General features: G+C 42.5%; 1 protein-coding gene across 1 annotated transcript; it reads left to right on the forward strand.

Annotated features, from left to right (window-relative positions):
• The first annotated feature begins 5,493 nt into the window (after positions 1-5,493).
• tmem256 (transmembrane protein 256) lies at positions 5,494-9,562 on the forward strand. Its single transcript, XM_049569267.1, has 4 exons — positions 5,494-5,623; positions 6,393-6,430; positions 6,892-6,972; positions 8,851-9,562. Exons 1-4 carry the CDS (start codon positions 5,542-5,544, stop codon positions 8,992-8,994), a joined length of 345 nt encoding a protein of 114 aa, XP_049425224.1. The 5' UTR covers positions 5,494-5,541; the 3' UTR covers positions 8,995-9,562.
• Positions 9,563-13,538: the final 3,976 nt, after the last annotated feature.

A 13,538-nucleotide genomic window follows, 5' to 3' on the forward strand; every position in this document is an offset into this window, starting at 1 on the left:
AATGGAGCTATTTTGCTGAAAACATCCAGAAAAACAACATTTTTTCTGTGTTGACACGAGAATGGAGACAAATACTATTGTGTGTGTGTGTGTGTGTGTGTGTGTGGGTGTGTACCTGAGGCTGTTTTGGTCCAGTGTATGTGTGTGTGCCGCTCTGCCAGCCAGTGTAATGGCAATGACTGGTGTTGTCTCCCCTAGCACACAATAGCCTGGACGCCCAGACAAAATGTCACTCGACAGGCCTGTCTCTTCTGTCTCTCTCGGCCTCCCTTTCCTCTCCCTCTCCCCTCATTCTTTCCCCTTTGCTGAAAGGGATGTAATGACATGGACGAGTGACAGAGCCGGAGCATGAAAAGCTGTGACACCGGGGCACAATACGTACATTTGTGACTAAACATCTCAGAGACATGAAAGCGCCCTAACAGATAGATAATTGGCTGTGGTTGCAGCTCCTCAAAGCGAGCCGAAGACAGTGAAGAGCTGCAACCGTCAAAACACATCAAGGTTAATTGAGAATTCTAGAAATGTTGGGTTCATTCTAAATCTATTGGGAGCGGGGGGGGGGGGGCAAAGCTTTCGGCACACAAAGGACATTTCATTGCCTGCAGGATGGAGCGGTCCTGTTTTTGATTTTTGTTGCTCTTTTACCCTGCTGTATGTTCACCCTGAGACACAAGGAGCTGAGAGTGTGACAGTGGAGGAGATGGACACTTGTGACATTTCTAACAGTATGACCGTGCATGATTTCAGAAAATATCACTCAGGAGTGCCGGACCTAGCACCTTCAGCACCCTAGACAATTCATTCAGTCATTTTCCGTAACTGCTTATCCTGTTGGGGGTGGCGGGGGGACTGGAGCCTATCCCAGCTGACACTAGGCAAGAAGCGGGGTGCTCCCTGGATAAGTCACGAGACTATCGCAGGGTTGACACATAGAGACAGATAACCATTCATGCTCACATTCACACCTACGGGCAGGTTAGACTAATTAACCTGCATGTCTTTGGACTGTGGGAGGAAGCCGGAGTACCCAGAGAAAACCTAAGCTGACACTAGGAGAACATGTAAACTCCGCACAGAAGGGCTTGAACCAGGAACCCTCTTGCTGTGAGGCGACAGTGCTGACTACTGCATCACTGTGCATATGATATGTACAATATAAGAAGAAGAAGAACAAAAACAAGAGCTAATGAGACATGAACACCAATAACCAACTTACACCAACATCATTTCCTGTGATATCCTAAGAATTAGCACCCCATGAATGACGTTATGTACTTAATGTTAAGTTACGTAATTTGCATAGTTAGGAAAGTTAGGTCTAGGCACGTACAGGTTAGGTCTAGGAAAAGAAACATGGTAACGATGTACCTTAAAATGACTCAAAGTTCACTCAGAGTTAACACAGATACGAACCCTGGTCTCCTGGCGAAAAGTCCCGTGTTTTGTGACCCATCCATTAACCCAGCCAATCCCTTCTTTACTCCTGTCAGCGCATTGGTCATGTGATCGCGGCCCTCTGAAAAAGGTGGGTCATGCACATGCTATTGACTCATGATTACATGGAATATGCACAAATTTTGGTGCATAACTTTTTGTAGGAAACCGTACAAACAGTGTTTGAGAACAGTCTGCTTCTTCTGACTGTGATGACCACTCACTGATGAACAAAGTGAAGTGAGCTGCCCTGCCAGGGCTGCAGGTTGTACCCCAACTACAGACGTCTGGCACCCTATAGCAAGGAGACTGTCACAGAAAGTCTGTACACTCACTTACCATTTTATCAGGTACACCTTGGAAACATTCCCTAGTCATTTTGGTCCATATTGACATGATAGCGTTATGCAGTTGCTGCAGATTCACTGGCTACACATCCATGATTGGAATCTCCTGATCCAAAACAACCAAAGGGTGCTCTACTAGATTGAGATCTGGTGACTGTGGAGGCCATTGGAGTACAGTGAACTCATTGTCATGATGGTTTGAGCTTTGTGACGTGGTGCGTTATCCTGCTGGAAGTAGCCATCAGAAGATGGGTGCACTGTGGTCATAAAGGGATGGATATGGTCAGCAACAATAGTCAGGTAGGCTGTGGTGTTTAAAACATGCTCAGTTGGTTCTAAGGTGTCCAAAGTGTGCCAAGAAAATATCCCCCACACCATTACACCACCACCACCGACCTGAACCGTTGATACAAGGCAGGATGGATTCATGCTTTCATGTTGTTTACACCAAATTCTGACCCTACCATCTGGATGTCACAGCAGAAATCCAGACTCATCAAATTAAGCAACACTTTTCCAATCTTCTATTGTCCAATTTTGGTGAGCCTGTGCAAATTGTAACCTCAGTTTCCTGTTCTTAGCTAACGGGAGTGGCAGCTGGTGTGGTCTTCTGCTGCTGTAGCCCATCTGCTTCAAGGTTGAGCATGTTGTTGGTTCAGAGATGGTCTTCTGCAGACCTTGGTTGTAACGAGTGGTTATTTGAGTAACTGTTGCCTTTCTATCATCTTGAACCACTCTGGCCATTCTCTTCTGAACTCTGACATTAACAAGGCATTTTTGCCCAGAGAACCGCCGCTTACTGGATATTTTATCTTTTTGGGACCATCTTCTGTAAACCCTAGAGATGGTTGTGCGTGAAAGTCCAAGTAGATCAGCAGTTTCTTAAATACTCAGACCAGCCTGTCTGGCACCAACAACCATGCCACATACAAAGTTACTTAAATCACCTGATGCTCAGTTTGAACTTCAGAAGGTCGTCTTAACCATGTCTACATGCTTAAATGCATTGAGTTGGCGGATTAGTTAATATTAATGAGGAGATGAACAGGTGTACCTAATTCTTTAAATGATGATAACTATAAGGACTTGCTTCACGATGTTCCTGTTTGTCTTGTTACCTGCTAACAAAAAGAAAGCAGAATGTTCATTTTCATGTTGACCAGACCGACTGTTTCCACTTTGTTTGCCTTGCATTAAAATTCCCTTGCAGAACAAAGATGCATCGCCACCAGATATACCTAACAACAGAGCTAACAAGAATAGTAAATTGGATTTTCAAAACAACCCACGGCAGTACATTAAGTCAAGAGAAAAGTGAGATTCCAGGTGTGCATACACTTGTTTTAAAATGTGGAAATGCAAGGTGACAAAGTTACATTCGTGAAGCATCTTTCCTTGTCATTGTCACACCATGCCATTGTCATACTCTAAGGAAAACGTTGCACCAGGATGAAATAAAACGTTAGGCATCAGGAGCTGTCATGTAAATCTTTACATTGCAAGACAAGCCACTAGTTCCCATTTGCAGGAAGTGCTCATTCGATTTTGCCGTTTCACAGGAGCAATGTTCTGCTTGCTGTACACCTGACCGTTTTTCACGAATGTTTCATCGGACGGCGGCTCAATCTTGACAAGATAGGCTGAGGGCAAACAATCTAAGGAGATCAGACACATACATGCACACGCTTCAGCTCAAACATGCCGAGGTTTGTCAGGAAGTAAAGCAGTCACCGGAGAGGAGAGGAGAGGAGAGGAGAGGAGAGGAGAGGAGAGGAGAGGCGGTCTGGCTGAAGTGAGATGGATGTTGGCTCTTGGAAGAACCTCACGGCACACGGCTGCTGGGACTTAGAGATAATTTGCCGCTTGTCTGTGAAAACAAGATGTAAAGCCATACTTCATTGTTGTCCTTGCTGTCCCATCTGCCATGGGCCAGAATGAAAATGACCTGTGTTTATGTCTGTGTGTGTGTGTGTGTGTGTGTGTGAGTGGATTTCGAGGGGATTCTGTACACAGTAAGCGAGTATACTTCTGCATACAAGCCTAATCATGCCAAAGGAAACTCGACATCACAACACTCACTGGCTACAGGTTCAGTTCACAGTTGATGATGAAGGCTTGTGACTCATAAGGCTTACTTTTAATTAGCCACATGGTCATTAAGATGTGTTAATTGTATGCATTGTGTTAAAGCTGTGTCAAAGTCAGCTAAGGACAAGGCTCGGCGGAAACTGTGGTGTAGCGACTCTACAGTAATGCAGTGTGACCCTGTGTAATTTCAATATGATAATTGGAAGAAGTCCCACCACCCTCTCACAGACAGACACAGACACAGACACAGACACACACACACACACACACACACACACACACACACACACACACACACACACACACACACAATCCCCCTATGGACGAACTTTGGCAGATGAGAAAGCAATACAGCACCCCCTTTTGGTGGCTTCTCTGCAGGGATTAGTGTGTTTTCATCAAAGGGTAACATCAGCATTAGTCCCCAACACCTCTGCTGGCAGGAAAACACATCCAACATTAGGCGTAATCCACTAAAGCAGAGAAATTCACCAGTGTTTCCCAAATTGCACTGATGGACAAATTGCAAAGTGCTGCACACTAATGCGCCCTCCGCACGGCTGAGCCTATCATTCAGTGTTATGTGGCAATTTAGTGAATACGGTGATGCTGGAAGAAATGGGCGGCATAAACCCCTCTCTGAAGCCCAGCAACCCCTCTGTGGCGAAAATTAATTATTCATACAAAAGCGGCACAATAGTATAATTTAGCCCTGCCATGAATTATGCATATCAGATGTGAGGCCTTAAACAAAGCAGAGGTAAAAAATAAAAATGTTTGATTTTCTCTTCCATTTGCAAAGTGAAGGTCACTGAGTAACAGTGAGTTTGAACCTTTCATATCCTCCAAGCTTAGCCTTGATAGCACCAGATTTAGCACAAAAATAGAATAAAAATAATAATATAATAGTGTTTTTTTTTTTCACTTTCACTGTGGTTGCACAGTGTTTTTTTTTTTTTTTGAAAACTCTGGAAGTCAGAACTGGCCAGCAATGGGAGTATAAAATGCCTACACTCATATATTCATAGCCTAACTACGAAGCCTTAAGCCATTACAACACTGCTGAAGTGTCATGTCAGTGTCAGATCTCTTTGGTAGAGTTATGAAATTTGCCCAGTGGGCTGACACTGTAGCACGGCAGTCGCCATTTTGGTTCAAGCCTCCAAACAGATATCGGATGTGCCTGGCAGCCAGGAGCCCTGGATTGAACGCAGTTTCGTTCTTCTGAGGTGCTGCCTTTACGGACTCAGCGGAATGTCGTAATCAGGACAAGCATATGAAAAAGAGATGTGAGGGAGCTGAAATCATGTGTAATACAAACGTCATTGCAAATGTTATTGTTTTGTAATGTTTGTATGGCTTCTGACATGTATTTATTTTTACTTCTTGTTCACAAATACTTTTACACGTAATTAAAAACGAGTTAAATAATCAATCAATGTATGAAAGCGCTCATGAGATAGAAACAAAATTTAAAAAACCTACAGCTGATGTAAATTTATATCCCTCCTCTCTCTACGGCACAATTTTTGTCACATTATGTAATATTTTCTGCGCGGTAAAGTCATAATCAGTAACAATAGGACTGCAAAAGTAGGGGTTACAAAATGACCCTAAAGGCAACACTGCCTTCACTTCAACGCTTGTCGGACACACGCAGCTTCAAAACATGAACGCTTCAGGTATCGTCCGAAGGTTAGCAGCTCTATCAGGAGCTTCGGCGGTGGGACTAGGAGCATACGGAGCTCACGGTAGGAACTCTACGTTAGCTTACACTCCATACTCACACACGAGTCTTTCCGTTTGGCTGGATAGTAAACCACAACCAGGAAAAACTGTCATGTCAACGCTTACCGCACCAGCCTTCGTCCTGAAAGATGCGAATTTAAGATTAGCTTCGTTATCGACCCAGCTGCACAACTCTAATAGACAAAAAATGTCATGCTAATGTGTAATAGGCTAATTGTTAATTCGGCATCCAAAAAACATACAAAGCAGCACGTTATTTTTGTAAAATTAACAAATATGGAATCAAGGTGACCCGCCTCCTCAGTGTGTCATGGTGGAAGAAGGCTTATTTAACGAGTGGGTCAGTGGCATACGTACAGTCTGGAGTGCAAGTGGCGTTTCCTGCTAGTAGCTAAATGTTGCTGTGTTTTGGTAACTTTTAAAATGATCATGAGACGGTAGGCTGGCTCATATTACTATCCTGAGTCAGTAATATTTACACTACAATTGCTGACCACACGAGAAAATGCACCAAGACCAATATTGTCACCATTAACATGGTGCACAAGAAATGACAAAAGTCTAAAGTGACCCAAAGCATCATGACAGTAGGGGGTTCATGCTCCAGTAAGAGGTCATTACTAAAATAGTGTGTGGGGAACGGAAGGAAACCCCAAGGGGAAGTCTGCTGATTGACATTAAAATGATCAAATGTCAGATTGCACGTGAATGTCACGTTTCATATAACATGCTGCTTTATGTAAATCTTCTCTTTCATATTTCTTGCTTTAGGTTTCAAAAACAAAGACCCTGATGACTACCAGGTCGTGGTATGTAAATAGCAAATTGTTATATTTAAAGTTTATTTTTCTGCTAACCTTTCCTGTCGATCACTGCCGCAGTCCCTTAATACAGTTCCTACTTAAGTGATCTGGTCAGAGATCCTGAACTTGATTATGCAGTTTTGAGACTGGTTTTAGTTTAGTGCTCAATTTTAGAGTGACTGTAGCAATATTTTTTTTACTCATGTGCCTGTGAGATTTTTTGTCTTAACATGTTGATCAGGAAATTTGAAGAAATGTCAAGAGACAGAAAAAGTGTTCCAAAATATCTCTTAAAAATTTATGTTTGTTTCAGTCTTGTGACAGACTGTAACGTGTGTGTAATAGGTGTATGATAGCCAATGCTCATACTGTCTTGTAGTCCATTTACACTGCATTAGTAGCCATCTTCTAGGATCTTTCCAGGCAGAATTTTTCTGATCACTCTGTCTCTGTGCCTGCTTCTCCAGCTATTTGAAACTGCCAACAAGTACCATTTCTACCACAGCCTGGCCCTGCTGGGTGCTGCCCACTGTGGCAAACCTGCTGTGGTAAGTATGGAAGCCTAATACTGACTCCAGGGCTGGATGCACTTGAGTGTCCTCTAAAATTGGACTAATGTGATAGTGTCATTCTGCCATTACCTGTCCATTCCCACTCAGAAAACCAGTCTTCCTTTAGGTCATAATTACAAACCTGTGGCATAACAGCTGGCAATGGAGCAGTGAAATTGTAGTTTGTGTGTGTGTGTGTGTGTGTGTTTCTTGGCTTTATCACATTATGACTAATAGAATTCCCAACATATGTCAAACCTGCAGTGCCAAGTATTTGTCGGCTAAATGCTATTTAAAGATTCGTTAACCACAAAATGTCTGATTGAAATCAACAAACTGCATGAAAAGGAGATGCATGCCAAATTACAAGGGATGTCTGTGGTGGCCAATCCAATCAATTTCTTGGATGTCACATCTAGTTGGAGCTTTTGATGAAGATTATTTGACTCCAGGCTCAGTGTTTCCTGTGGGACCTCATGTATTTACGTTCTCCACCTCAGAATGAGCCTAACTTATCACCCCACTACCCCTGTGTAACAGTGCTACTTCAAGGGACAGTTTACCCCACCCCCCACCCCAAAAAACATATTTTCCCTCTTACCTGTAGTACTATTGTACTAGATTGTTTTGGTGTAAGTTGCAGTGTGTTGGAGATACCGGCCATGGACATGTCTTCCTTTTTCTAGTATAATGTAACTAGATGGCACTCGGCTCATGACCCGGTTACTCAAGATAATCCACAGACAGTTTCATGTAGGACCTATTTTCTTTCTGCCAAACACCCACCAACTGTATCACTGCGCAGAAGGATGCATGCATCTAGTGCTAGCTCACCTAGCACCACTGAGCTAGCTAGCGTCACAGGTCAGCTGAGGAGCACAACATTAATCTTTACATCTTGCACTATCACAAGAATCAGCCTCTCGTAGATGAGTAGATGCACACTTCTTTCTGCGCAGTGATATGGATACACAGTGTAAGGTTTGATACCAGACTTGGTACTTTTAATGGTACCGTCTGAATTACATTGGTACAATGGAGTACCGATTCACGTTAAATTTATCCATGCCAAATTTTGGTACCTGAGAGTGCATCTTGGTGAGAACACAGGATTTAGACAAATGGCGGAAGACTCCCCAAAGTCTAGAGGCTAGCCACAGCTAGTCATGATGTCTGGGAAGAGACATTGCTGTTGAGTTTTTCAAATGTACACTTGACAACTCACACCAAAACTATCTAGACTGATGTATAGCACTACGGGTAAGAGGATTCTGGGGTGAACTGTCACTTTAAGTTTGGCTAAAAATGGAAGAAGTTACACATATATAATTATATCATATTTTTTGAGTCATTTGAGCACCTGCTACCTTTTGTCTCACAGCTGTGAATAGAGAAGGTGACGTCTTTGAAAGTTACCCAGCTCTGCTGTGAAGACTGGTAGCAGCTATACTCCAGTGATTTTCCAACTAGGAGCACCTCTGCTGTTGCCAGGGGGTGCGGGCAAAGATTTTGGAGTAACTCAGCTAATTTGAAGAAATACAAATTAGGATCCGATAAGAAATAAAAGAAAATTACAACATGTGAACACATTTTGGTTTAGGAAGAAAATCGATGCACAGATAGGCTTTTATCATAATGCATTATGGTAGTTTGCAACCAAAGCGGAGCAAAACATTTGGCTTTGATTGCTAATATGTTTGGACAGGCTGAATCCCCCGTTCCCCAGTACACTGTCATCTGTAACCTTTCAGCAGTCATGTGACAGGTTGCCAGCTGTATACTTCAGTCTTCAGGCTGCAATTTGTTGATAACCAAACTGATAAAAAAAAAAAAAAACAACCATAAACATATCTCTCATGTGTCTCCTCTATACAGGCTGGTACCCTCTTGGTAGCGGGCATGGGGATGTTCTGTGGCTCTCTGTACCACCAGGCCCTGACAGGGGACCCCGGTCTACGCAAGGTGGCTCCCATGGGAGGTGTAGCTATGATCGTTGGCTGGCTGTCCATGATCCTCTGAACTGTAACAGTTCGCATCCCCTCCACAGGGCCACGGCGTGACACTAAACTGTCAGACTGTTTAATGGATGAACTGGAGAGCTCATGAGGGTTGGCTGAAAGGTTAAATGTGTTGAGTAATGTCACCCATCTAACCGCTCCTCGTCCTGGGTTGTGGGTGTCAGCAGGAGATAAGGTCACAACCACATTATCTCTTCGCAACCATTGTGGTCTGTTTCTGACTGGTGCCCTTTGACTATTTTATTTGAGTTTAAAATGGATAAGTAAACGAATACAGTATGTCACGCATTTTTTCACCTCAACAATTTGTTGCTCTAACATTTTCAATGGCATTCAATTTTGTACTTGGAAAGGAAAATCGCTAATGAGCTAATAGGAATTCATAGGTTTGCAACTGAATATTGCATTACTATATATTGTTTCTTTATTTCTACTATATTTCCCCCTACTACAGTCGATACAGTTCATATTTTTCTGTACATTTATACAGTGTAGGTCTGGAAAATAGAGTGAAAATAAAGAAAGGAATGTGAAGGATTTTAAAATGAAATAAAATACTTTTTCTTAAACATTGTTGGGTTTGTAATATTTCTACATGGATGATTTTTATTTCCTCTCCAAACGGTTGTCAAGTGCAGTATGTGATTCAAGTTCTGCACTCACTGTAAGTACAATTTTGAGGTACTCTACCTGAGCATGTCTAATTTAAGCTACTTAATACTTGTCCTTTTCACTCCACCACATATACTCGACAGTACTTTGCAGATTAAAGGGACAGTTGACCCCCAAATCAAAAACATATTTTCCCTCTTACGTGTAGTGCTATTTATCAGTCTAGATTGTTGTGGTGTGAGTTGACGAGTGTTTGAGATATCAGCCCTAGAGATGTCTGCCTCCTGTCTGCAGAGTGACAGGGTTGGCCAGTATAGTTCAGCACCACAAACCAAGTTCCACCGATTTCTATTATATTAAAGAGAAGGCAGACATTTCTACAGCCGATATCTCCATCACTCTGCAACTGACACCAAAAGGTCAATTTGTGAATATGATTAATTCTTACTTAATAAACTGCCTACTGTTGTAAAATGCAGCTACAACATATAAACGTTACCTACAGGTCACTGCATCAATAATTTTAATCCACTAATGCAAAAATCTATGACACAGAGAGGGGTCATTTACTAATACGTATTTCTAAGCATGCTATACCGGCATGGCTTTAGGCAGTTGTGTAGTGGTAATTTATGAAGTGGGTGTTCTACTAGGTAGAGGGTGGGTTACCAAAGAGGAAGTGGGTATACTCTCCCATATATTCCAATGTCTTTTTGGCTGATAGGTGAATATACTGTAAACAGCCACATACAGAGGTGGGTATACCCTGCTTACCTGTGTATGCCCTCCATTACGCCACTGGCACAAGGGATAACAATGTCAGTCAGTCTACCACAATGGTCAAGACTCTTGATTACCATAAGACCCATGAATTCTTTTGCAGACATTCACGGTCCCCAGGAGATGAATCATGCTAATGTTCGTCATCCACTTGCTATCAATGTCACCACCTGCCAACTTAAGACTAAACACGTGCAAAACTTTGTGTTACTGATAACAAGCAAATGTTAGCATGCTAATGCTCTAAACTAAATTGGTGAGCATGGTCAACATACCTGCTAAACATTAGCATGTTAGCATTGTCACTGGGTGCACTTTAGTATGTTGAGGTTAGCATTAGCTCAGAGTATGTTCTATATATTTTTGACAAGCTGCCTGTCTGTATATTATTGTTTATTTTGAATTCCCAATTGCAGTTACCACATGTGAAAAGAAGACAGTTTGTAGTACCCATATAGATCACATCTGGGTCTATGTCATTGGTCCGACAGCCCATTGGTCTGACGGTCCGCGGTGCTGAACGGCTCCCGGCGGATGTATTTCTACCTTGATGGTGCGCCGCGACCGGCTCTGGGTCAGCTGGGAAAGGCTTGAGGCGAAGCAGGCTCACAGCTTATGTGTTTGTCACTTTCTTTTTCATTTTAACCCACACCATGATCTTTTCCTGACCCTAACCAAGTGGTTTTTGTGCCTAAACCTAACCAGACCTTGACCACAGGGCATCATGATGATTTCAGAACAGACTTCGGAACAATGGGTTTAATATGGTTGGAACAACGGGATGTCGGACCAATGGGCTGTCAGACCAATGGGCAGTTCCCTCACATCCACTGCTAATTTGGGTGCAAAAGCATGGAGCGATTCACAGCTGTCATAATATTGAAATGCAAACTAATCCCAATTGATTAACTGATGCCAGTTAAACAGGGGTCATCAGTGTGTGTGGTTCTCAGTAAAGGGTGGATAAACTCACAGGATTCGCCACCTATAGTAGTCGAAGGAAATCATCTCTCTTGCAGTGCCGAATGTCTTCACAGCCTCAAGCATTTGATCCTCTAAGTGGCAGAACACAAAGGAGTTCATTACCCATGGCCTCCCGTTAGCCGGGGCCGTGTTCCAACCACTCCGCATTCAAATTGAAAGTGAAATCCATTGAAACACTAATTCGCCTTCCTGACTGTAGGCCCACGAATGGGGACCTTTAGAAAATAGCTGTATAAATCTTCGGGTCAATTTGCCGGGGTTGGCCCATAAGCCGAGGCTCCGCTCAGAAGAGAAGGCGCTATTGACTGAACCCCGTTGCCAATGAGCTCTTGATCACGACTCATAAAACCCTCATTAGAATTAAGTAGCTATTGGGAAGCATTCTGCTATTTCAGGACCAAGCAATCACACAGCACACAAAGCTCCGACACCCAGTCACATATCTCTGACTCACAATTTTTAGAGATTATGGGAGACACCTGACTGGAAGTTACAGGGTGTTCCGCACTGTCAGATGTTTGAAGCGCCATCATCAGCTCGGTGTTAAATACTTGAGAGGAAAATCATGTGATATTCTGACAAGACATGAGCTGCAAATTTTGACCAGTTTCACACCGCAGTCTTATTTTAGGGCTATTTATTCCCCTCCTGACAGCTGACATTCAGATGTGTGGAGACTGTTGCTGCCAGTACAGCACCTCTGTGTTAAAATCCAGCTGGATCACAATGTTCTGCTCTGGCAGACCTTATTTAATGTGTGAGCACATGGGAGAGGAAGAAATGGAAAGTGAGATAAAGGGAGACACTGCCTTAATCTCCTTTACCCTAACTTTCCAAGTTATTCAGACAAAGCTATTCAGTCCTCTCACTTTGTATAAACGAATTGTATTTGTCTTCTTTTTACAGCACTTTTCTCCTCTGTTTATAGCGCCTTTTAAAGAAGATTCAGTGTGCCTTCTTCTGACACTTATCAACAGAAAAAGACCCTTTAAGTTCAAAGGGAGAAAAGATCCCTGCAAAGAGATCTAAATTTATTACAAATATGAAATACCAAAAAATTGTTTCACTCCCTCTGAATCAGGATTTAGTATTATGCCACATTCACTTTACCATGTACTAGGGATTTGGATTGACGTATCAATTCAATCATCAACCATCCAACGTCCATAATGTAAAGTGAAAATATTGATATATATTGTTATCTTTAAATTACCCCTTTATTTTGACATTTCAGTAGCACATCTATGTCACCATTTTCATCTCTAAACATTCAAACAGTGTTAGCAGTCTACCGCCTGGCTGATAATGGTAAGCACCCAAGGAAAAGACAGTGACGAGCTTTACTGGTATCGTCTCGTATCCATCCAGAATGGAACCAAAGTGAACCAAAATTGTACAGTAATCGCAGACTTTTTGTGATATCAGCCAATATTGTATCTATTGTCCATATCATATTGTTATGAAACTTGTGATTTACACCCCTCGCATCTACCCTCACAAACATGGCTGGACGAATCTTTAGCGAGGGTATTTATGGATATGCACTACAAACACAGTGTAAAATAGTTTTGATAAGCATGAAAGTGCTTTTTTGACCTTGCAAATATAGTTGACAAATCAATCCAAGCTCAACGTTTTGTGCTTCCATCTGTATAATGTGGTCTTCGTATACAAATGAATATCGTAACAGCCACTGAGCTCCGATTTCAGCAAATCCATCTCCATGACATCTCAACAGACAGTCCAATGTGCCAGAAGATGTTGTACATTTCTGCAAACCATGAATACGTTAGACCTACTAGTATGTGAGCTGACTTTGTCATTGGCAGGTGGATGGGATGGTGGATGGCATGTTACCCAGGCGAAACCCCTGACAAAGCTGCAGACCACTATTGGAAACCAACAAACAACAAAACCGATTGTTTTTGAGTCTTTGCCGTGTTTCTAGAGGCTTTTTAGACACCAAACACGGGTGTTTTTTTGACAACCCTTTGCTGTTATTCCAGTGGAGATAGTGCAATGAAAAACTGCTTTTTTTTTTTTTACCAACACATCGCTGCTTTTCTAGCAGGAACTGTGCCTCCGAAACTGGGTATTAACAGCCAAAACATGATCTTTTCCTAACCATAATGTAGTGGTTTTTGTGCCTAAACCTGACCACCAAGTACA

Source organism: Epinephelus fuscoguttatus, linkage group LG23 (genome assembly GCF_011397635.1).
Source record: "Epinephelus fuscoguttatus linkage group LG23, E.fuscoguttatus.final_Chr_v1".
Classification (NCBI taxonomy): domain Eukaryota; kingdom Metazoa; phylum Chordata; class Actinopteri; order Perciformes; family Serranidae; genus Epinephelus; species Epinephelus fuscoguttatus.

What these genes read in the sequence shown, in the direction of transcription:
- tmem256 (XM_049569267.1), top strand. Translation starts at nt 5,542, where the DNA reads ATGAACGCTTCAGGTATCGTCCGAAGGTTAGCAGCTCTATCAGGAGCT. An exon ending in AGGAGCATACGGAGCTCACG is followed by an intron (nt 5,624 to 6,392) that starts GTAGGAACTCTA and finishes TTCTTGCTTTAG; the next exon opens with GTTTCAAAAACAAAGACCCT. An exon ending in ACTGTGGCAAACCTGCTGTG is followed by an intron (nt 6,973 to 8,850) that starts GTAAGTATGGAA and finishes TCCTCTATACAG; the next exon opens with GCTGGTACCCTCTTGGTAGC.